The sequence below is a fragment of the Poecilia reticulata genome, chromosome 7, assembly GCF_904066995.2.
Source record: "Poecilia reticulata chromosome 7, P_reticulata-male-v2, whole genome shotgun sequence".
Lineage (NCBI taxonomy): Eukaryota > Metazoa > Chordata > Actinopteri > Cyprinodontiformes > Poeciliidae > Poecilia > Poecilia reticulata.
In genome coordinates this window covers 12,318,319-12,342,271 of record NC_088836.1, presented here as the reverse complement: position 1 = coordinate 12,342,271, position 23,953 = coordinate 12,318,319, and the positions used below count along the sequence as shown (strand labels likewise).

General features: G+C 38.0%; 1 protein-coding gene across 5 annotated transcripts in view; it reads left to right on the top strand.

The window, feature by feature from the left end:
- Positions 1–23,953, top strand: part of LOC103467993 (kazrin) — a 168,293-nt gene that overhangs the window by 11,935 nt on the left and 132,405 nt on the right. For all 5 annotated transcript variants that reach the window (XR_014088174.1, XR_014088173.1, XM_017305778.2 and 2 more), the window contains exon 2: positions 7,378–7,535. Coding sequence is in view for 3 of the 5 variants with exons in the window: in XM_017305778.2 (XP_017161267.1) it covers positions 7,378–7,535 (158 nt within the window). In the remaining 2 variants the exon portion in view is untranslated. The remainder of the gene's footprint in view (positions 1–7,377; positions 7,536–23,953) is intronic.

The window sequence follows — 23,953 nt, the reverse complement described above, 5'->3', positions numbered from 1 at the left end:
AATAATGTGGAGGATGAGACTCTGAACAGGAAGAGCCAATCTGGGTGGGATCTGCACCTAATCCCCCAGCAGAGCAAGCAGGCAGGAAGCTCCAACTGTACCAACACTTGAAACATAAACAGAATTTAAAGAAGGGGGGGAAAAAATCAGAAAAGGCTGTAGCAATATGCACCAAGTCATGTAACCAGTGTTTTCTTTCAGCACCACTGGCTGAGATTTGTCTCCTGAGCAAGACCAGCAAAACATACTCGACTCACATGTCTACCAAAGTGTATCCGAAACGTAAAAATAATGGGCTGATGGATGGCATGGAGATGTGTAGATTTGGCCGCGGTGTGCACATTTTGTTAGATTTCCTGAGACATAAAAATAAAAACACAGTTGGACTATGCTGTGTTTCTTGAAGTTTTAACATTTTTAAAAGGACTTGCATTTTGCAGTTTAATAACAGCCCAAATTAAAGTCAGATGAAACCAACCAATCAGTGTAAACTTTTACTCCTCACCCTGGCAGATGATTTTCTTTTGTATATGTCTTGTGACAGCAGCTTCCAACCTCGAGGCGACATCAGCTAAATGTAAGAGAGAATTGTCTTGTCAGGTGTTAATCAGACTCTGCCCTCTTGTTCACATGAATTAATAGCATCACTTTAACATTTGCCAGTGTTTTTTTTAAAGCATAAAATAGAAGGTTTTCTTAAACTTTGAACGACATTTTAAAAACTTTTTTTTCGATTCAGGTGCAGGCAATTACTTATTTTTCAAGTATACAATTAAGATCAATGTGAAAGGAAAAACGGTATGCACAAGTAAATCTGCAAAATATGTTACATTTGAATTGCAAAACTCAGACATCAATGCATCAACACCCACCCAAGTCAAAAGTTGTAATGGCAAATCCTCTTGCTCAAATAGTTTATAAAGCATAGTTATATGGACATTTTACAGTGTCTCCTTTCAGTGGCTTGGAAGAGCGAAACTGGCACCAAGTGATTTTTACATCTTTGATTCATATCCCTAGCAATTAGCTGCCATGCTTTTATAGCAAAACATGGCTGACCAAAGTGCGGTGCAGCATGGATATAACTCAGTAGCCACAGAATAATTACAAAGCACAAAAAAACACTATCGAAAACAATAATTCACGCAATGTCAATTTAACCACAGACTTAAAAGGCAATGAATTAAAATGGGTTTTCAACTGGGATTTAAAAGTCTCCTCTGCAGTAGCTTTCCTAATTTGCACAGACAGATCATTCCAGGGTTTCGGCTGTGAAGGAATAATCTCCCCTAAGTTTCAGCCGGCACCAGAAAAACTTTTTGAAACAATCAAAAATTACTAAAAAGTAACTAATTTTAAGCCTTCCACAACTGAATACCACCCAGCATATATTGTGTTATCCTTTTTCCTCGGCTTTTGAGAGGTTTCTTTGCTTAAATCCAAGATTTCTAGTCTAGTATAATCTTATTTCCAATGGAGACAATTTGTAGATGAAGAGATTATACTTTAACAAAGCTCAGTCATGTTTCCTGGAACGATGAGTTTTGAAGCAGAAATCCATCCTTAATTCTGTGTTGCAAAAAAAAAAAAGGCAACCCCACATGCAGGGAAGAGATTAGTTTTAAAAACATCTTTTATTTGTCTAACAATTTATTCTGTCTGCACCGTAAGAAGTTCAGGAGGGTGGAAACTACACCATCATCCGTATATGGAAGTGCTTCCTGTTGTAGAGGGTATTTTTTAAAATTACTTATTGGCGTTAAAAGAAAACGATGAAAAAAATAGTATTTTATTTGTTTCACGTTTTCAAAAATCTTCTACAATGTGATGATGCATGCAGTTCAATTTGTATTCTGCTTTAGAAATAAGATTGGGGAAAACAAATCAGCTTCTCCATGTAGGGAAACAAGGCTGCACCGCTGAGTAAACCTGTCATAGCGTTTCCAATGTTTAACTTATGGGATCCACACCTAGGGATCAACGATAACAAACACATGAACGTCTCTTTTTGAAATGAGTGCAGGCAAAGATGTGCCTCTAGATGCCTGTCCTAGATCCAAACTTTGACAGTGAAAAGAAGCAGCAAAAGCAGTTTTTTTTTTTTTTTTTTTTTACTTCAGTGATGGGTTTTGAAGAGGCACACGCTCAGACCACCCACTCTCACTATGAAGAGGCTTTTCAAATACACGCAGTTCACATAACTCGGTTTATTCACTCTTAGGTTTTGCGTCAGGATGTGTGTGTACTCAAAGTCTTCCTGTTTCGGCAAGTAAGGCTTTGTGTCGGCTGCGACCAAAATCAAAAACAATCAGAGCCTTCAAAGCAGCAGACGTGATGATTTTTTTTAATTTTTCCTTTCAACTCGACAGAGCCTTATGTTTGTTTACGAGGCCAGATTACCAGAAGATGATCTTACACGACGAACACAAAAAAAATAATTTGTTTGGTGTTTTTCTTGTCTATGCCTTTTGAATCAGATTCTGTTTCTGATTATTCTGCTCTGTTATCTCTCTTGCTGACATGGAGAGTGAAATAGAGCCAGTGTAATCCATTCAACCAGCTGAGAACGTCGTTTCAAGCAGAGCACAGAAAACACGAGAACGAGGACAGAAAGATGAAGAAACCTCATGGAAATCTGAACAGAGAAAATGGGGGGTGGGGGGGATTCGAGGGAGGATGCGTTTTGTGCTGGAGGGGAAAAAAATTTGGTTGGGGAGGGGGAAGAAAAAAAAAAGTGAACCACTGCCAGATTTCTCTATCAAACATACACTCACACACATAAATACACCCACATGTAAACACGCGCGCGCGCACACACACCCACCTAGCGTTTTGAAGTGCACAGCCCTACACCTCCAGGAAAAGCACATCCCATATCTGCTGCTTTGCTTTTATTCCACCCCGTACAGCAGTAACAGATACGATTAGTGGGGTTTAATGAGCTCTGTGGAGATGAGGGTTCTGCTCGCCGATTCACAGCTGCCGGGCCCCCGGGGGGTTCAGTTCCACCAAGCTAGTGATGTGTGCTTTCTCTCCGCCTGCACCATCTCTCTGTCTTCATCCCCACCGTGAAAATTTTGTGTGGGTATCGGCGGCAGGGTGGCGTTACGTGGATTTGCGGCTGCATAATGTGTCAGCACGTATCCGCTGTAGAAAGATAACGTGTTATTTAATCGTGAAAGCTAAAATCTCTCCTGTGACATATTGTGCCTTATCAATTTGTCATGAAGGAATAATTGGCATTCCTTCAAAAACAAACATGTAAGTTTTTTTTTTTTGTTACTTTAGTAAAAATTATGAACATGGTAGATATATTTGTAATTATGTCAACTGTTGTCCTTGCTAATAACTATAATCATAATGAACTGCTTTTAATTGGAAGACTGCCCTTCTGATTTTATATTACACATAAACATTCAAATTTTATTTCACTGATTGTGTTTTTAGAGGTTTCACGTTGTTATAGAGACCAGATTTTCATAATTATGCATGTCATCCACCAAGAAACTTGCAGTCCTACAAATGTGAAGAACAAATCTATACATGTATCTTATTAAAATTTATTGCAATAAATTGTCAGGGAGCCAAAACATCATTTTCTGATCAAAGATTTCCATTTTTTTTTTTCATTTTGTTTTTTCATTCATCTTCTGGTGCGACAAAATGATGTAAGAGCATGTTATTCACTGTTTTATCTTGACTTTTGCCAATAGGGGGCAGTATTGGATAGCACTGGTAATGGCTTTTCCTCAGGAACTGTTTGGAGTCAAAAACCTAAAACTGAAATGTTATGATTGCCACAAAATATAATCTTTTAAAGTCTGTCGTTTTTATTTTTTCTCGACCTCTTGAAATGTTTCTTGCGATGTTTATTATGCGTTTCTTCTGTAGACATTATTCTACAGATCCTGTTTGAATTTTGCAGCTTATGTATGGTGGGGGGAAAAAAAAAAAGTAAAACTATTGTGAAAGGTATTGGCTTTCACAATAGCAGCGGCTGTTGAATACAATGATGTAAAAAAAGTCTATCAAGACTATTAAAGCTGCTTTACTTCAAAATATTTTTTAGTAGAAAATGGTGAATAACCCTTCAGAAATAAAACATTTTGCATATAAGTATTCAGTTTTGTTTTGATATGTTGACCAAACAAACTGAGGTGATCGGTTAGCCAGATTTATTTTTTGTAAGATTTTTTTAAACGCACAATTGAATAACTATAAACTCTACGTCCTAAGGCAGCAGGTTCACTTTTGGCAATGCACACCTGAACCGATATAAACGATGACATCATCTGCAAAAACAAAGTAAGAATTCCTCCAAATTTTTTTTTGTTTTGTTTGTTTTTATCTCTCAACTCTTATTGGTTGTGCACCTTCTTCTGTTTGGTGTAATGAAATGAGAACATATTGGCACTCGGTCCTCAGTTCTTTGTTGTAATTGGGTGCATTCACGTTTGTGTTCAAAATATTCAAGTCAAATAAATGACATGAAGTTCAAATTTCAACTTTATAGATATTCTCTTTTTTTTGTACAGACCTTTCAGCCTATACCTCTGGCTCTCTGTCATTAGTTTCATATTTGCTGAAGGCAAGCTGCAGGTGAAATCTATTTTAGGCTTTACATGAAGATGCAGAATGACACCCTCTATAGTTTGTAGTATTTTCCATTCTTGTTGAAGGCGGTGACATCTTTTGGATCTCTAGTCACCAGTGTTGTCACAGTTAACCAAATAAGTTATCTGTACTCGTTTAAAGAGTAACCTAGTTGCAGTGCTGACTACTTAATTTTAAAAATAATTCAATTAGATTACAAGAAATTTCGATGTCCATTAGCACATTTGTGCAAAGATTCCCAATAGTTTTTGTTGTACACCCTATAATACTGATTTGCTGCATTCAGTGGATTAATACTTTATCAATTAACTTATGCTTTTAGATCATACAGTTGTAACTTGTTGCTTCAGAGGTTTAGTGATTACCAGAAAGGCAATCGGTGTTGGATAATCAATATGTAGGGTAAAGGTCAGCATTTCAGGGGTTATGGTTCATTTAAACAAAATAGTGGTATTGATTTTGGCACATAATGCAGCTTTTTGTGATCAATGACCATAGATTTTAATTTGATCGATATTATGTGCTTTGCGTTTATGTTGTGTATCCTGTTGAAATTGCTTTCATGTTATCCTCAGTGAACTGAATGAAGAAAATCTGATTTTCAGAATCGCATTTCAACAATTTTATTGTCTTTACGTTTTAGGTCACATGATTTGATACAGATTTCCAAAGTGCTGTAAATAAATGTAAAACATACATCAAGAAATGCTGATTTATGCTTGCCCATTTAACTACTTATGGCTAAAGTTAGCTACTTTAATGAATGTTTTTTATTTTCATTTTGTCTAACGTGTCACTAAATAAAAAGGAAATAAAGTTGAGGCCCACCTAAAGACATTTTCTTGCCTAATTGTTTTATATTTGGATAAACTAAATTACAAGCTGTAAAATGTTATGACTGCCATATAATCCATTTAAGCCTCTTTTTTTTTTATCTTGACCATTTGACATGTTTTCTTGCAATGTCATCTTTATCATGTATTCCTTCTGTTCTAATGTTTCAGACTAACATTAGAACAAGACATATTATTTTTGAGAAGGAGCTTGCCATTTATCGCTTTCTTTTTGTTTGTAATTTGCTGTAGACAAGTCGGTGCAGTGATTAGTTTTAAGATGAAGTGGACTGTGTAGGTGAACCTAATATGCAGCGTTCTCCAAGCCGACTGTCACAAGGGGAGGGGAACTGATTAAGAACTGTTTTTCTTTGCAGCCAAGTGGTTGAAATGTCGCAGGCTCTCAATGTCATTTTTCTTTGCATTCAACATTTCAGTGAGATGTTCTTTGATTTCCAGTCTTGCCAAGTAGAGGGCACTGTGATTGTGCAGTGAGAATTGCACCCCTCAAATCCCGACTGAAACCGGATCCACACACATTCTGTTGTTATGAATTGGTGAATTAATGCTAATATTCCATAAAAACGGAATATGTTCCATTTTGCCTTTTAATCAGCCCAAATTAAATAAAAATGAAATGAAGCTGAGGCTGAGGCTGAAACTCCCACTCGTGCACGTTCTACGGTCCATCTTTTACGACTAAAGAGATTTATCAGACATTCAGGCCGGCCGACTAAAGTGTCTTGAAATTCAGGCGACAAACGCCCCTGCTCACATATTCATTACTCTGACTTCTGCCCGACTCTCACCTCGGGGAGGGACATGGGCTTCCTCTTCTGGTCCTTCGTTTCCTTCTTATCTGCGCTGCCTTCAATCCCAACTTGTCAAATTTCCTCCTCGGAGCTTGTTTGCTTGGAAATGTCAGCCGTAGCGGTGATAGAATTTTGTTGTTGCGCAACACATTAATCTAACGCGTCTCTCTCTCTGTCTCTCTCTCTTTCTCTCTCTTCCTCTTTCTTTCTCTATGCATGGGCGTTTGTCTGAAAGAGGCTTTACATTTGCATCCTGAAAATACCTTATCCAGCTGCTTGGCCTCAAATCATCCTACTCACTGGGATTAGGCAGGTTGCATTTCGTTATTTGGCAGAAATGTGCCAGCAGAGGATTTTTTTTTAGCGAGACATAATAGATTTAATGGCTCAAAGTTTGCATAAAATCACCTCTGGACAGATGGCCAATCCTTAAACCTCCTTTCTGACTGACATGGCTATAACTTTAGAATAATTTAAATGCTGGAAAGAAGTGGGATGATGGATAATGACACTTCAGGGGTTAGCGTAGCAACTCATGTAAAATGCAAAAGATGTTTGCTAAACCCCAGCAAAGATATGGAAATCACCCGTTCCTCCACGCCTTCATCTATCCTGAATTTCCACCAGAAATATTTGCCGTGACCCTTCGCAGACCAGAGGTCACTCGGTGGTAAATGGGAAGTGTGTTTAGGAAGTGTGTGTATGAGAGGGAGAGAGAGAGAGGGGCAGGAAGTACAGTAAGGGTGGTGAGTTTTTAATGAAGGAGAGGAAACCTGGAAGGAGAGGTTTGCCAGGGACACACAGGGGAGAGAACAGGAAAACAAAAACAGGATGGCTCTCAGGCTGAAGTGGAACATTCTGAACCAGAGATCATGTCGCCGGAGAAAGTCGGTGACAGCAGAAAACTAGTTTGCTGTCGCTGTTTCTGTGCCATAAGATGTTCACAATACATTTACAGAAATACAAGCAAGAAAGACACAGTTATGTTTTCTTCTTTTTTTCTTTCGCATCGTGGTGCTCGTAAACCTCCCTGGATTAGAAACAAAATCCGTAATGAAGAAAAAATAAACAAACGTAAAGGCAGTTTATGTGATTTTTATGTCTGTGTCTCCCTGTAGCTGTGCAGTCGCTGAACAGTCTGAATGACCAGATTGCAAGCTTTATGGTGACCAGGCCCAAACCCCTGGAGCCGGAGGAGCAGACCTACTCTCCTCCGGAGAAGGAGACGCTGCAGAAGTCCATGAACCTGATGCGGCACCTCCTCGTCGACGCTCAGGTACAAATTTAAGTTGTTTTTTTTCTAGTATTAAAAAAAGGAGGCAGGTGGTAAAAGTAATTGGCAGATTTTTTGACTCCAAAATCCAAATCTATACAAAATAAATCTCTCCTTTTTTGCATTTTGTCTTCTTGTAACCTCAAGCTTAATTGTAAATGATTGGGATTAAAGATGGAAGATCTTTAATCTTCCATCTTTAATGGAAGATTATCAGCAATGCTTGTTATGGCTGATACAAAGTAGTGCATTGCTGCAAAGGGGAAAATGATAATAGATCTAGATTTATTTTGTAAGTAAAAATCACAAAAGTGAGGCATCCAGTCAGGTTTAGATCAACACATATTAAAATTATTTCAATTTGGTCAGTAGCTATAGTAGCAGGTTATGCAATAGATTATCAAGTGGTTTCATGGCTGTGCTTTGATATGATCTATTCTTTTAGTTGGTCATATACTTAGAGCTGCTGTCATTCTGGATAGTTAATAAGTCTCTGACTAGTTTTCATGCAGGTTTGCCTTTCACTCAGTTAATGTCTGATGTTTGAATCTGATTATGATGGGGTTTCTTTAAATGCAAATGAGGCACTTCACACCCTCCATATTCTCACAAGGGCTTCATTGGATTAAACTTAAGCCAATTTCCTGTTAAAATTAGTTGGATAGTGTCGGTTTTAAAGAACAAAAGTCTACAGGACGTTCAAATGTGTAAAATCATGGAGACAAAAAGATTAGTTTGTGTTAAATTGTAAATTTAGTTTTGTATGAGCACATCACATTGCTTCATTTTGCATCAGTGCAAACTCTTTCTGAAGGTATGCAATTATGTTTATAAAGCCTTTATGTCAGAGTGTCAAATTAAATGAAAATGTTGACTGTAATGAGATGAAACTTGCACTTCCTCCAGTTTGCCAATGTATTATTTTTGGCAGCGACAGTTCTGCTACATGCGCCACTCTTTTAGCAACTCCTGCAGCTGTCAGTTTTGTTGTGATCTCCCGACCACCGCGGATGGCAACTTTTAATTGAAACTCCCGTCATGTCCCGTCAGCTCAGAAAAATTAATTTTCGGATGCATTAATTTGCCCAGGTGAGAAGCTGAAGGAGAGCAGGAAGTGTTTCTGCAATTTTGTGCGGCTGCTTTCCGCTGATAAGTCAATTAGCTGAATCGCAATTACAGTGTGAAAGAATGAAATGGGGTGATGCTGTTGTCTTTTCCTCGGTTTTCTCCTCATGTTTCATGCTTGTTGTGGCTGATTAGTTTATATAACCTTTGTTAGGAAGGGCGGCTAAAAAGGAGGACATGAAACTCCAGATTCCTGAGAGATTATTAAATTAGTGGAGGGAGGATTCATCAGATGTAAGTGGCAGATGTGTGACTGAGTTGTTTTCCTTTAAATACGCATGAATTTGTTTTCTTATCTGCTGCACAATGGCGACATTGGAAGTCATATAAACTTTGTTGACCTGCTATTTAAAAAAAAAAATTATTGTTGAACGTTACAAAACAGCTTTGGTCTCAAAGTCAATTGAAAATCAACTGCAGGCCTGAAGACGAGGCATGCAGAGACTACTGAGTGACTGCTGGTGACCCTGAATGCTCCTTCCTATTTTCACCTTATCAGTGTCACTCTTTCATTCTTCCTCCAAAAGACGGGTAGGCACGGTGGCTGTTAATTTACTCTCTCTCAGGTATTCCGCCTGCAATCTTTCTCCTCTGAGCATCGAGCATCATTCTTCTCGTGCAGGTAATGTGTCATCAGCCAGTATCAATTGGCATTCATGCCCTTTTGGTTTCCTCAAATCAAACGGCTCCACGGAATATTAAGCAGCTGGTGTCTCGATGACGAAACAATTAAAAGGCTGTGTAGTTCGCAGTGCCCAGCCTCTTCTACGGAGGCTGTGTCGATAGTGTATAAAGAAAAAATACACGAATAACGGCAACAGGACTGAGATAAAACTAAATGATTTATAATGATTCATAATAGGTTAATTGGTTTCTTAAATTGCTTTTAGGTGGGAGAGAGAGAGAGAGTGTGTGTGTGTGAATGGTTTTGTGTCCTGTGGGTCTCTGTGTTTCCCTGTGATGGACTAGTGACCCGTCCAGTGTGTATCCAGCTCAATGACCTCTAAATGTAGCTACCAGCCCCACTGACGCTCTGTACGGTTAAGTGCATATAGACGATGGACGGACGATTCATATTGATTATTATGAATTTAGCTCTCCTTTAATTATGGCACAGATTCAATTAGCTGGCCATTTACAAGCTTTACAGTAATGTTAGCATAAAGCACAAATTCATTGACGAGTCTTGATGAAACAATTACGTTCAGAGCTTAGATTTTCCTCCTTTTTTTCTGATGCAGGAACGTCGCATTAAAATGTCAATTTGGTGTAACGAAGCCATTTAGCTCTACACCTTTAATTTTTGTTTTTAATAGTCTTCATAACTGGAGTTCCTAACTTCTATGCTCCCCCTCACTGAGGTCCAGAATCAGAAGGTACCCCACTGACCAAACTGCGTAATTAAAACACATTCAAAGTCTTGAATCAAAACTCTCCATCTCGAACTGAAACCTCCTGACACGCCACTGGAGTTTATTTACTGCTATTGCCCGTCTGGCCGTGGCTCACTGCAGAGCTGCTTCACGTGGATCCTCCATCCACACCGAAGGCCCATCTGGTGTGTATCCTGCAGTCAAGCTGGGAGGAGATGGGCTGCTGAGCATTTTCTACCGACCCTCCCTCTAATTCTCTTCCCCATGCTGTACTCAGCTGCGACTGCATTAGTTGAGCTGTCAGTCATCGCGGGCGGGGGGGAGCGGGGTTCCTCTGAGGAGGGGGAGAAGGGTACGGTTTGGGCATAGGGGGTGTGCAAACGCAGTTAGGAGGCCGTTTAAAGGTGACTTTGAGAGTGACTAAGAAGAGACGGAGATAAATAAGATCTGTCTGACCCCCTGCAACCTCCACTTCACTTTAATCATGAGTGGAGAGCTGCAGACACGGCTGTCAGCGCAGAGGAAAAAAAAACAAAAACAGTAAAACAAATAAGACGTGTATTTGTGTCTGGCAGATATTCATTTACCAAAAATATTAGCCTTGAGAACAATTGCAACAGATGATCAATGCTGGTTGGAAGGAAATTTTCCAAGGAGAAAAAAAACGGTTGCTGTGATGCTGTTTTTTTTTTTTATATATATATATATATTGAACGTACTGCAAATTGATTTTCTTAGCTTGACCATTCTTAGAGGATCAATATCAGAATGCTGTGACATGTTAAAATGAGATTTCTTAGTGACATGGTTACAGTTATATTCCTCTGCCAAGATCTGTATAGAACATTATCCTAAGACTCCATAAACCAAACAAAATCCAGTTGAAAATCTGATTCAGGACTTTTGAAACTGATGTTTACATAGCTTCTTTAGACGTGCAGTGCTGGTAGCGACATAACCCACAAGACTACCACTTCAATTTGTTGAGGATTTTGGTTGCAGTTTGACAAATTGAAGCAGTTAAAGGCATTTGAAATTAAGTACATGAGATGAGAGATGAGATTAAATATTTCTACACTAATGTCTGACTTACTCGTTTATTAGCCAATAGCTCTGGATTTGTGCCGTGGGTCGTGGAGGAGCACAAAGAGGAGGCAGCAGTCTCACTGGGTGGAGGGTGGGAGGCGATGGGAGGGTGGGGGGGGTAAATGTGTGACGGGTCTGGCTGGGTCAGTCTGGCTCTCTCTCCTCCTGTGGCCTCAGATGGCCCATCGGAGCACGTTTCTTTTGCCCATGCATAATACATCACCCGGGTTCCATCTGCCCTCTCAGCCTGTTCTCTGACTTCGTAGACCTGTATTAAAAGCCTCTCGTCCAATCACCGGCGAGGCACAGAAGCAAACACGCATTATCATTGTCGCCTGGTTCAATCCTAAAGTGTGACAAATGAGGGTGAAATTTGGTAATTTGGTTCAAAAGGAGCTTTTCTTCTGTCTTTCAGCTACAACTGAAAGGAGTCAACGCTTATGTTTCACTGTCCTTAAAGGTCAGGGTTTTAAAGATCCTACAATTAGCTCAAACAATAGCAAAGTGTTAGTGAATTTTTTTGGGCTTTAAAAATGTTTCTAAACAGAGGCTGCACTAAGGAAGTCGTTTATTTGTACATATCTGCTTCTTGTACTCTTTTCTCAAAGTCGTAATTGTCAGATTTCAGAAAATATTATTCATAGTGACAGTATTTACATAGACAAGGTCAGACCCTTGTCATTCTTAATGCTGCTGTCGTCCAAGATGCTGCACTCAAGAAACGTCTGCGGACGTCTCATACACTGACAACATATCTAGGATGAGTTCACAGTGTCAGGTTTGAACCATTTTTTTTCCTTTCGTTTTAGACGGAGCAGGTACCAGTAGAATTGAATTGTCGTAAGATGCATGACGGTGCTCCTGTAGACGGTGGACTTCTGTGTTGAGTAGATTGAAAATGACAGCTTATCTTGTAAGGCATAAATTGAAGGCATTTCATTACAGATGCATGTTTCTGAATCTTGCCTGAGGAGTGAAGGAGAGACTAATATGGGAGTTATACTGGCTCAGTAGGAAAAAAACAAAAATGACTTATTGCTCCTTGGGTATTATACACAATAAATCTTCTAAAAATACATTTAATTATGTATCAGTCAAATTACATGGATACATTCTGTCATTTTGCAGTTGGTGCTCATATTTGGACACAGCGTGCTGTCTGAACCGGATTCACTGAAACTTAAGGACGACAAACATGAGTCTTTCACACAGATGATGGTTGAAGAAAACGTATGCAAAAAATAAAACCATTACTTGTACGTATTGGTCAAATACGATGAGAAATGCAGTCAGTTTGCACACAAAACCTACAAAAGGTCTTAAAATGAAAGAAGACGTTCATACAACAGGATTTGGTAGAAAGATGTTGTAGTAAATGCAGTAACCCAATCTGATAGCAGGGATCGGAAACAAACGTTCCTATTGGAGACTGTGTGTGTTCAACATTAAAAAGTAGAAATGCAGCCTGTTACATTAGTGGACCTATTTCATGTCACCAGTGCCCAGACCCAGTATGGCCAGACATTCAATAAACTGATCCAGAAAGAAAGAAAAAATATCAACAACTGTGTCTCTAGTCTCTTAGCAAAAAAAAAAAAAGCACATTAACTCAACTGCTGAGGAAAACAGTCACTGACTCTGTAATCATTACATAAAGAGAAACTGCCAAGACCATCTGAACTAGTGTTTTAAAACGAGCAAATATAGATGTTCGACTGCAAGTGAACACAGCTGTCACATGTGAGCAAGCTGCTCGAGGGTTTTGCTGGGGGCAGGAAGCGCGCAGAGGACCGTTGCTATTCAATGACACTCCACCATGATTAAACGGCGCTAGGTAATGAAATGTCAGGAACTCTGTCCTGTAAAATATAGAAGTATTTAACTTTTTTCCCACAATACATCAGTAGGAAGATTCATAAGAGCAGAAAGTGATAAATATATTAGTTTTCATGCTGTAAAACATTTGTAATTTTACTGCATGTGGATCTGTATGATGGGATGAAAACCACACAAATCAGGTTTACAGTAAACTGAGGTAGAAATGACTATATGTCAATTAGATTCATCTTTGAACATCTGACAATAAAGAATTATACTATTCTGATGCTTATAATAGTACTCCTCTAAAAAAAAAACTTAATCTGTATTTTAAAATGTTTTTTTTTTTTGTCCCAACATGAATTCACCCCTCATGAATTCAAAGGAGGAATCTGTAAGTACGCTAATCAGAACTTTCCTCGATCCAAGTTCTCAACCTTTCCTGCAAGTTTCCCTTCACTCTACAAAAACTGCTCTGCTAAGCAAATATTGAAAAGATCAAGCAGCTATAAAATAATGATCAGCACTGCTGAGTGGCAGTCATAGCTCTAGGCAGCACTCATTTCTTCCTTTTTAGGGAGATTTTCAGTGAGAGTTCACTCCCTCACAATGGACTTGTTTTAATTGCATAGAATTATTGTTGTTTTTACAGATTTGCATGACATTTTGCATTTTATTATGCTATTATTGGTGTCAGGACTGGTGAAATATGTCTGGATGGGAGACATTTAATGCTTAGTTTCATTTGTTCGTCATCATTGTTGTTTAGCGCAGCACTTTAATCAACTCTAAGTATTTTAAATCCACTTCATGACCAAATTTGTCATAATTAGTTTTGTTAGGAATCACTGCCACAAAGTAGTTTGTCTCTAATATACTTCACAAATGTTCTGTTTTAACTAAATTAAATTAGTAGTCGCAGTTTATGCTGTTTCACAACAAATCTCGACAAATTTGTACAAGTGTTTACATGTACAAGCACTATTGGAGTAAGTTTGTATTTAATTTAAGCATATTTGTTTGTGGTCTTGAATAATCAGTGGATTGTCTAAAGGAAGGGAATGCAAAATATTGCGATGAAGGAAGATTTCCGTTATGACTGCATTGAAGCAGACGCATGGATTACCTGGATAGTTGAGGCAAACTGAAAATCTCAACTGTTAATCTGGCAAAAGCAGAAAGAAGGACAATATCATTCAACCATTCTAGCATAAACTAGTGAGGAACGCGTAGAAAAAAAGATAATTATTGGTACATGTCAGGGTTGTGGGTCAGCTTGGTTCATTTTTAATTTGCCAGCCATTTTATACCTTCCCATAGCCATCTTGTCCCAACCTGCTTCCATTATTCGCTGCACGTCAGGCAGTCAAGTTGTTGGCAATCAAGTATTTTGATGAGTCATCAGGATAAATGCTACAACCTTCAGTTAAAATGCATTTCTGCAACATCAAAACTGTATTATAATTTGAGTTTCTAAATTGTAAAGTAGCAGAAAAATGAACAGTTTGAGTCTTGTTGCAGGCATCTGTCTGGAATCACTAGTTATTGATTCAGCAGGGCCATTAACATAAGTAGGCAGAGAGCTGAACGACTGAAAGCATTTAACAACCTGCTCTCTGTCCATCTCCCACCGTCCTTCGTCTAAGACCTGCTTGAACCTTCTCATGAGAGGTCAAGACCCGGCTCCGACACTGACATCAACATGCTGGGAGAATGACGAACCGACATCGTCATTGATCCAAGATCTGTTAATGAAGAGATTTTTTTAGAGTCTAAAATCATTTGGAGCCACGGTGTACTGTCCCTCAAGCTCTTCTCAGACATCTGGAGGTAAAATTTCTCCCACTATGGTTACATGAACAACATTGAGATCAGATCATGTTAAACTGTCATGCAAATACTTGCTCACAAAACAGCATTTTGTCAATTCATTCAGAAGGTGAAGACTTTTAAAACATTACGCTGGTTTGACTTTTTCTGAAAATGGTTTCAGTACTTTCTAGATATTTAGCATTTGATTATGTTGTTCTGATGGAAAATATGAAGCAAAGTTGGACTTATGTCTGTGACCAGGTCCAAGGGTTCTCTTTGGCTTTTAATTACCATCATGGAAAAACTATTACCAGTAATACACTTAATGTGCAAAAATAGCTGAAATTACTGGCTAATTAAAATTAGTTGTAATTAATATATTTTCGGTTTTCTAACACAAGTTTTCTTTTTTTATCAAAGACGAGCAGATGACCTTTTTGGAGGTCACTATCAGAAAACTACATATAGTTAAAGATGTTATCTTTTAGACTTGATGCTGAAAACTTCACTAACCCCTTCAGGTGTGGACCGGTGAACAGAGCACTCCCCTTCTCAAACGTACCTTGAATCATGATTCATCGAACAGAGTCATATGTCCCATTGTGTAGTGATGCTATGCATAGGTAAGTTAATATTACACCAACATGCATCTTCTTTTCATGTGGAAAAGATTTCAGGGACGTATTGAAGGCCACTTCCTGCTTTAGCACCTGATGTCCCTCATTCTGTTGCCTGAAGTTTGCGATTGAAGCTCAAACTTCAACCTCTGCTTTTTAAAAATTCAGTCTTTCATTTCTTTAAACCACTTATTTGTAATTTGCACTGTAGAAAGAGAAATATGGAAATATACCCTTATCTCTTTTTAGTTGAGGAATATTGGACTTTGGATACGGTCCAATATTGGACCATTCATGTTTTGAAGTTTTCTACCCCAACAAAAAAACATTGTAACTTTTGGATAGTTGAGTCTATAAAATGTTGCTGCTGGTAGCAAACTGATCTTTCTCCTCACTTGGAAAACTGCTTTTCCCAACGTGTTGAGGTCCAACGCTCTCCTAATCTAACTTGCTCATCTATTGATTGAGCCTGAGTGGAAACCACCATCGATCGTCCTCGTGTCTGAGAGGTGTTTATTTGTGTTTGTGTGTATACATGTGTATAAGGTGCAATATGTTACTATGGAAGCAGACCATTAGATACATCTTCTGCCTTTTCGCTCCCGACACCCAATCTTTCCTTACTAAAGTCTCCGAGTCACCTTAGTTTTACCATTTGCTCTCAAAGGTCAAATACTGTGTACCTTAAAAGCAGGTATGTGTGGAGAAGCCTTATCTTTTGATGTGCGACGTACCTGCACATTACACGACAATCTGCTCAGCAGCCAATGAACAAAGCCTCATGTTGTTTGAATTCTGTATTGCTTATTTTTTTCTTTTATTTTCTGAAACCTTGACTTCAGTCTATCCAGTGGTTTCTCAGTATAAAAGATGCGTCTTGAGGTTTACCAATTTCTGCCCTGACAACAAAAAAATCATCATGTTTGACCATCTGGTTCTACCTCGACAGTTGTCTGGACTGTCTCCAAATCTGAGACTTTCTTAATTAAATTAATTAAATAATATAATAATGCTGTGTCTATTTTGATTTTTTTAACTTGTCATTTATGCATTCAACTGAATATAAAGTATTGAAAAATGTAATTTCACCACGCCGTCCTCTGCTGAAACCAAGCTGCAAATAACTGTGTATATTTGTTCTCGATATTTGCTCTGTTGCCCATTAGACGGAGATGAAAGCGCTACAAAGAAGGGTTGTTAGTATCGAGCTATGTTGAAATATTCATTCATTTTCCCTGAGATGAAGGAAATGCGTTCATCTTCATGTCTGAAACCTGCTCTTGTTTTTGACCTAAACTTGGTCACATTTCCTCTTATTTCAGATGTCTCCACTCTTTTTAAAATTATTATTCGGAAGCTTCTTGTTTGAAATTACGCTCTGTGGGAGTGTCGTTATTGCATATAAGGCATAAAAATATGAACTCCTACAAATGAGAATTGTGCCAATTCTTTTTTTTTTTTTCTAAGGCGACGTCTAATTAAAAATGATTAATATTAATAACTAATTGTTTCAGTCTCAAATCCTGAGTCAATAACGATTTTGAATGCTTTCACATGAATATGTGCATCATTGATTAACTGTAAATTTTACAATAGTTACAGAACAAAACATTGGTTATTCTGACAGAATAAAACATAATTCCTTCAGTTTGAAGGCTAATGAAGATGGACGTTCGTATTTCTTTGATCTGCAGCAGTAATTACCAGCAGTTACAGAATAAAAGCTGGATCCTCTTGTGATTAAACACCGGCCCAAATAGGATTATTTTGGTTTCATATAAAGCCCCCTGAGTTGAACTTCAAAGCTGACCTACTGAAGGTGAATACAGTGCTGTTCAAGTGGGTAATGTCCTTTTCCCACTGCAACTGTCCTCACTGCTACTGTATGTGCATTTATAAATCAGATAGCATTGCCTTTAAAGTGATAAACTGTATGTTTGGGAACTGATCAAAGGCTATTTAAAGGGTTTTGGCAACTTTGATTGTATTAAATTGAAGTCAGAGCCCTCAACATGTCCTTCTGACTTTGATTGGCTAATCATTAAACTGTTTTGCATTAATTTAAAGCATTTAAATAAAGATAGATTGGAGTCTGATCTACTTGGAACAGCTTTCGTTTTATTGAAACAGGGTGTCTAATATTTAATAAAACACTTATTGTTAAAAACAATTACTCCAGTAAGAAATATGTTACAGTTCTCTTAACAAGATTAAGGAATAACTTATGTTGATCAGTAATATTAGTTCAGTTTTATTCTGTTGAGAGGAATTCACAACCGACTCTTGAGCATGTGCAGAAACTGATGTAGCAGCACCAGTGATGAGGGGAATGGCTGTGTGTGTGTGTGTGTGGGTGTCTGTGCGTGTGTGTGTGTGTGTGCGTGTGCGTGTGTGCGTGGAGATTTGTTGTTTATGCTGGACATGCACATCAGTCATTGTAACTCTTCATCACCCATGCGAATGGGACACAGTAAAATAATCGGAGCCACGGGGAAGATTCTGAATGAAGTAAAATGAGCTGAAAAGGGAACATTTATTAAAGACATACTGCTTAAAAACTGCTTGCAACTAAAGCTGATAAAGTCAAACTGTGTGGTTTGTGTCAAAGAATGTGCTTTGGTTCGACCCTCCTGGGTTGTTACTACTGTTTGTGTGAAATGGAAAAATTTCGTCTCTCCTACTTGAGACAAAATGAGTGCATCGCCTCTGAACCTCTTGAATAAACTGTCACTGTGCTCTGATGATGTCACATCAGTGGACCAGTACTTAATATAGGCTTTACTCACAGTTGTATACTACCACTTGATTACTACCCTGGGTCAAAGCACAGAATGCAGCAAGAGTAGAAATTCAAAAGTAATCATTTAAATCCGTCTTCAGTCGATATTTCCTGTTAAAATTAAGAACATTGGAGAATTTCTCAGTTGTGTTCCTAACTGATAACATTAGCCATTTAGGTTTATTCTGAAGATATTAGGGCTGCACAGTGGCGCAGTTGGTAACACTGTTGTCTTGCAGCAAGAAGGTCCTGGGTTTGATTCCCAGCCCCGGGGTCTTTCTGCAAGGGTTTTGCATGTTCACCCAGTGCATGCGTGGGTTCTCTCTGGGTACTCCGGCTTCCTCCCACAGTACAAAAACATGACTATCGGGTTAATTGGTCTCTCCAAATCCTCCTCAGGTGTGAGTGTGTGCGTCGTTTGTCCTGTCTGTTTCTGTGTTGCCCTGCAATGGACTGGCGACCTGTCCAGCTGGAGATGGGCACCAGCACCCCTCCTGACCCAAATGGGATAAAGGTGTAAGAAAATGGATGGATGAAGATAAGTACGACTGATTTTAAGCTGAATGGCTACTTGAGACCTCTGTGTGATTTAAAAAAATAAAAACATATTATATTGTCCATAACTGACAGCAATCAGTTGAAGCAATTTAATGAAAGCAAAAAGTAGCTCTCTGTAAAACCTAATAGGACGATTGTAAAAGATCAAATTTTCTTTTCTTCTCTACTATGTTTTTTTTGTTGCTGTTCAGGGGCTACTTCAAATTGTTTATTGGAGTTCGACAAACCCGGAATTTATTAGCCGATAATTTTTGTGGAAAAATAAGTTGTTTTTTTATAGGCATGATCTGTTGGAAACATGAGCTAACTGGGCTTTGAAGAGGGAGATATTTGTGATGATGTGAGACGGTATTATCAGTAATGGCTCCCTTACTCATAGCAGTTGTGGGTCATCTCTTTGTGAGTTAGAAAAGTGAACAAATCCAAAGCGCCTATCTGAGCCATTACTTGCAGCTGAAACTAAGCAATTCAAAGGATTTTACGATTTAAGTCATACATGAGCTGGATTTTTCAAATCGTTGAGCAGATGTGCATAACTGTTTGCAAAACACTCTAAAAAAGACAGTTTGGATGTTTTGAAGTCAGATTGTGTTGTGAAATTATCATTGATCGTCTTTTCTGTAGTAGACATCAGTCACTGTATTTTTTTGTTGAAAACTTGAGAGTTCCCCAAAGGGGTGTGTTCACTTTTCTAACTCACAAGTACACCAAAAGGATTGTGGTTTAAAAAGAAGTGGAAAATCCTCCATGATACTTTCCCCGTTCACTCAAAGATGTCGGGTCTCCAACATGATCTGTGATTCTGCAAAGACGAACATTTTAGATTGTATATTTGAGTTATACAGAATGTTTTTATGTAATCAGGATTGTTTCATGTGATTTGTTGGAAGGTGAATTTCAACAGAATTTCAGACGAAGTCAAAGATGCTGCTTCCTGAGAAAAAACAATAATGTCAAACAAACAGAAAAGAAAACACTGCCAAGAACTTTAGATAAGATGCAATATTCATTTCTCCCTAGTCAAATGTTTCTTGCCTTGCATCATCCTCTTTGTGTCGTCTGCCTGTAAGCACACTGGATGCATATGTCTTCTTGTGATAGTACTTCTGTTTTTATTTAAGTCTTTAAAGCTGATATTTTTCTGTTTTTTTTTTTTTTTTCTTGCTGACTGTGTCTGGGCACGCTTGGGCGTATTTCAATTTAGCTCCTTCTGATAACTCAGCCTCCTACATTGGATAATGTAAAATTAGAACAAATGACTTTCTCTTTCTCAGCAGGCAGTTGTGTCCTCTTCCCCCGAGGCGTTTAGTGTTGGCTAAACAAGCACTGCTTCTTTCTCCAATTAGAAAAAGAAAAAAAAAATAATGCATTTAACACAAGCCACCATGTTCCTACCGCTAAATGAATTCGCTCTGCTTTATCGATAGGAACCAGCTGCTTCTCCCGAAGGACTGGACATTACTCAGATCTCCTTGTTCTTCCATCTTCCGCATTTTGAAGGGCAGAATTTCTGGTCTGCACATCTACAAAATTAAAACCTAAACGCGGTCGGCTGGGGGTGCGTTTGCCTTTACATAACATCTCATATACGCTGACATAATCTTCTTTTCATGTTTGTTTTTAGCACAGATTGTAGGGTTCCAGAGAGGGAGGTAATCCTGTAAGCCTGTTTAAGTGTGTAACATTATTAGTATGACATGATGTGAATGGCAAGACAGGTTGGTTTAAATACGTGTCGCTCCTGGGAAGCACGTTTAGATGAAGGTAATAGTGTGCCGTGTGTAACTATTTGGCGTGAGTTATGAGACGATTTGTCAGATTGGCGCATGCCGCCATGCTGAGAGCTGCTCCAGATGACTTACATCTGTCTGTTCAGCTGAAGCGGGAGGAGGAGGAGGAGGCTCAGGCGCAGTCAAAGTCATATCTTGAAGCCATTTTGCTCCATCACAGTAACCAGATAAATCTTTGTGATATTGATGGTCTCTGCTGGCATATATTTGTGTGTGGGGAACGATTCACATTTTAACAAGATTGTGTGAGTTTAAATTTGAACTTACTTTTGTTGAACAGTCTGGGAATGTTAAATAAATCATGAGTGGACCTGAACAAGCAGCTCTAACCAGATATCTACCTACTCTAGTGGACCTATATTGACCTCATGGTGCAGTGTTTGTGTTCTCACCTATTGGAGGATTTTTCTGTGGACTGTAACTCCAAATAACTAACGAAATATTGGTCTAGTATTTCATGGAACAGATATATTTGCAGATTTTAGCTATTTGCAGGTGATTAGTAGTCATCAATTCCAGCGAATACCAGGGGTTTATTGTATAAGGGGACATGTAACCTGGTTTTCTCATTAGTGTTTGTTTTCCTGTCTTAGGTCAGTAAGAATGATGAAAATTACATCTATTTCCTAAATACCAGACACAAGATATTTTTTGGGGGTGCAGATTTTTCTTAATACTGCCTTCACATTGCATAATTTACTTATAAATGTTTAAATATTGCGTCAGTAGAATACCTCAGAGTATTCGGCTCAATAAACTTTGGTGATATGGAGCACCAGTGGGTGTTTCTTGGATACGATGTGGGAAATCTTCAAATATACACTATTTTTTTTTATTTTCTGATTTTCACACTGTGTGCATCATTTGTGTTTGGGAATTTTAATTACAGTAAGACCAAAAGTTTTGGCTGTTATAATTTCTTCAAGACATTGCAAAAGTAGAAAACACTATGAAGTTTTAGCTATACTTTGCATTTATGTGAATTTGTCATTTGTGAGGCTGTGGTTTTCATTTAAGGTCAGGTTCTTTTTTAAGCGTATTTGGTGTAAAAAAAAAAAAAATCCTTTAACGTCAAATAAAGGTGATGATACTAATGCTACAAGTATTAATTATTGTCAGTAATTTATTTTTCTAGTGCCAGCCGCACATTAAGAAATTAGTCGCATGCAAATTGGGAACATTCCTACAAAGTGATTGACATTTTTAAATTAACCCTGCAAGATTCATTTAGCATGTATAGTGTTTTAATTAGTTGCACTAAATGGAAATGACCAGCAAAGAAAGAATAAGCACAATCTTTTTTTGTTTCCCCCACAGTCTGTTCAGGCTGGTTGCTAAACTCCAACCTGGGGAATGAGGGAAATACACTTTCATGTTTGACTCGTGTCCATTTATATTACATTTGAGGGAAACATCTGAAAGCTTTACTGTTATATTGAACCGCCAAATTAAGAAAAGGTCAGAGTTTGTCTGAATTCCCTTCCTCCATTACCAGATTTGTAGCACCATTTGAAAAGGTCAGATAAACACAAACTGTAAACATAATGCAAGAACCTTCATTGCTGTGATGTCTTGAATGAAGTGAAGGGTTGTGTGGTGTGGTCGCCAACACAATGTTCTTTTTTTATTGCTAAAACATTTTACAGCTTGAAAAGTGAGTTTATGGCAAACATCAAGCTAAGATTTTCATTGGAACAAAAAAAAAGGAAACACTCTTTTTAAATGTGGCTTCCAAACAAGTACACACATGCACACAGACAGGAAGTTCAATATTTTTCTAAAGCCCCCTTTGATTTATAAAGAGCCTTACGTGTCCGTTTTTCAGGAGTCTATTAATATTCCACATATTGACTTGGTAATATTTGCCCCCTCTATCTTGTTGAAATGATCTACATCTGTTAAACTGTGAGGGAATATCTTGTCCATATCTCTCTCTCCAAATGACTCCATTGATTTAGCTCTGGGCTTTGCTGACCTGTCCTAAAGCCTACATTTTCTGCTAATGGGGTTATTCTGTTATTGATGTGGACCACCAGAAATTTTTGGCTGAAAACTAACGTATGTATATATATATATATATATTTTTTTTTTTGTGATATGCAGTGTTGTTTTTGTGACAAACGTTTTGGAGCTGCGACCCAAAACCTAAGCTGTTGCTCATGCGCACATATAAAACACTATACATGCTAAATGAGCCTTTTGGGGGTTAATTTAAAAATGTCAATCACTTTGTAGGGATGTTCCCAATTTGCATGCGACTAATTTCTTAATGTGTGGCTGGCACTAAAAAATAAATTACTGACAATTATTAATACTTGTAGAATCAGCGGACTGTATCATCACCTTTATTTGATGTTAAAGGATTTTTTTTTACACCAAATACGCTGAAAGAACCTGGCCTTAAATGAAAATCACAGTCTCACAAATGACAAATTCACATAAGTACAGCTAAAACTTCATAGTATTTGCTAAGTGTTTTCTACTTTTGCAATGTCTTGAAAAAATTAGAAGAGCCAAAACTTTTGGTATATAAATGTATCTAAACACATAAATATATATAAACACAAGTTTTAGAATGTTTATGTAAAAATCATATATTTCTTGAAGTTTTATTAGGAGCAAAATTCGTCTTTTCTCACCTCTATTTGTTCCCAGAATACACAGAATAAGGAGTATGGAAAGGAGTTCAAGGTTAAGGTAATTACAAGGGAGTTAAAGAATGCAACAATGAGTGACTATCGGGAGGATTGACAGTGCAGAAAAAGCTGCAAGGTTTGAAGAATGAGATGTTTGAGAGGTGAATAATACTGTAGGAAGGACAGGGTCCAGGCAGTTCACAGGTAATGATATCCAAATTAAATTCAGATCAGATTAAGGGGAAGGCAGGACATGCACTTGAAATTGTGAGCGGAGATCCACACAGATAATGGACATGGCAAAAGGTCCAGTGACCATAATCCAACATATTAGTTCACTAAATCAGACCAGAACCCCTGCCCCCTAAAAATAGCTGATTTATTTTTATCTATTAAAAAAAGAGAGATTTTAGTGGTCACCATGTTTGAAACTTCCACAGAGAAAGCATACAATAAGACTGTATAATACAATAAGAGGTACCAGCATGGTCAGTGAGATTTTTTAAAGTATATTAGTAAATGTCATTATAATGAAATTTTTATATCTTGTCAGAATGCACGCTGAGAAAAATATCAGAATAGTTGGAATTCTTTAGTAGCAGACCATTGATCCAAATTGTTTTTATGATGAATGAGTCAACAGACATGTTGCTGCAATTTGATCATTAGCTTGGCTTGCACTGTGCAGCAGACCTCTTTGTGTCTTTAACTATATCTATATATAAATGAGAAAAAATCTTGTTATACATTACTTTTTTATTTTGGCACCGATTTTCAATATGGGAGTAAAGTCTGCATTTTAATATTGTTTTTCATCAATGTCCTTT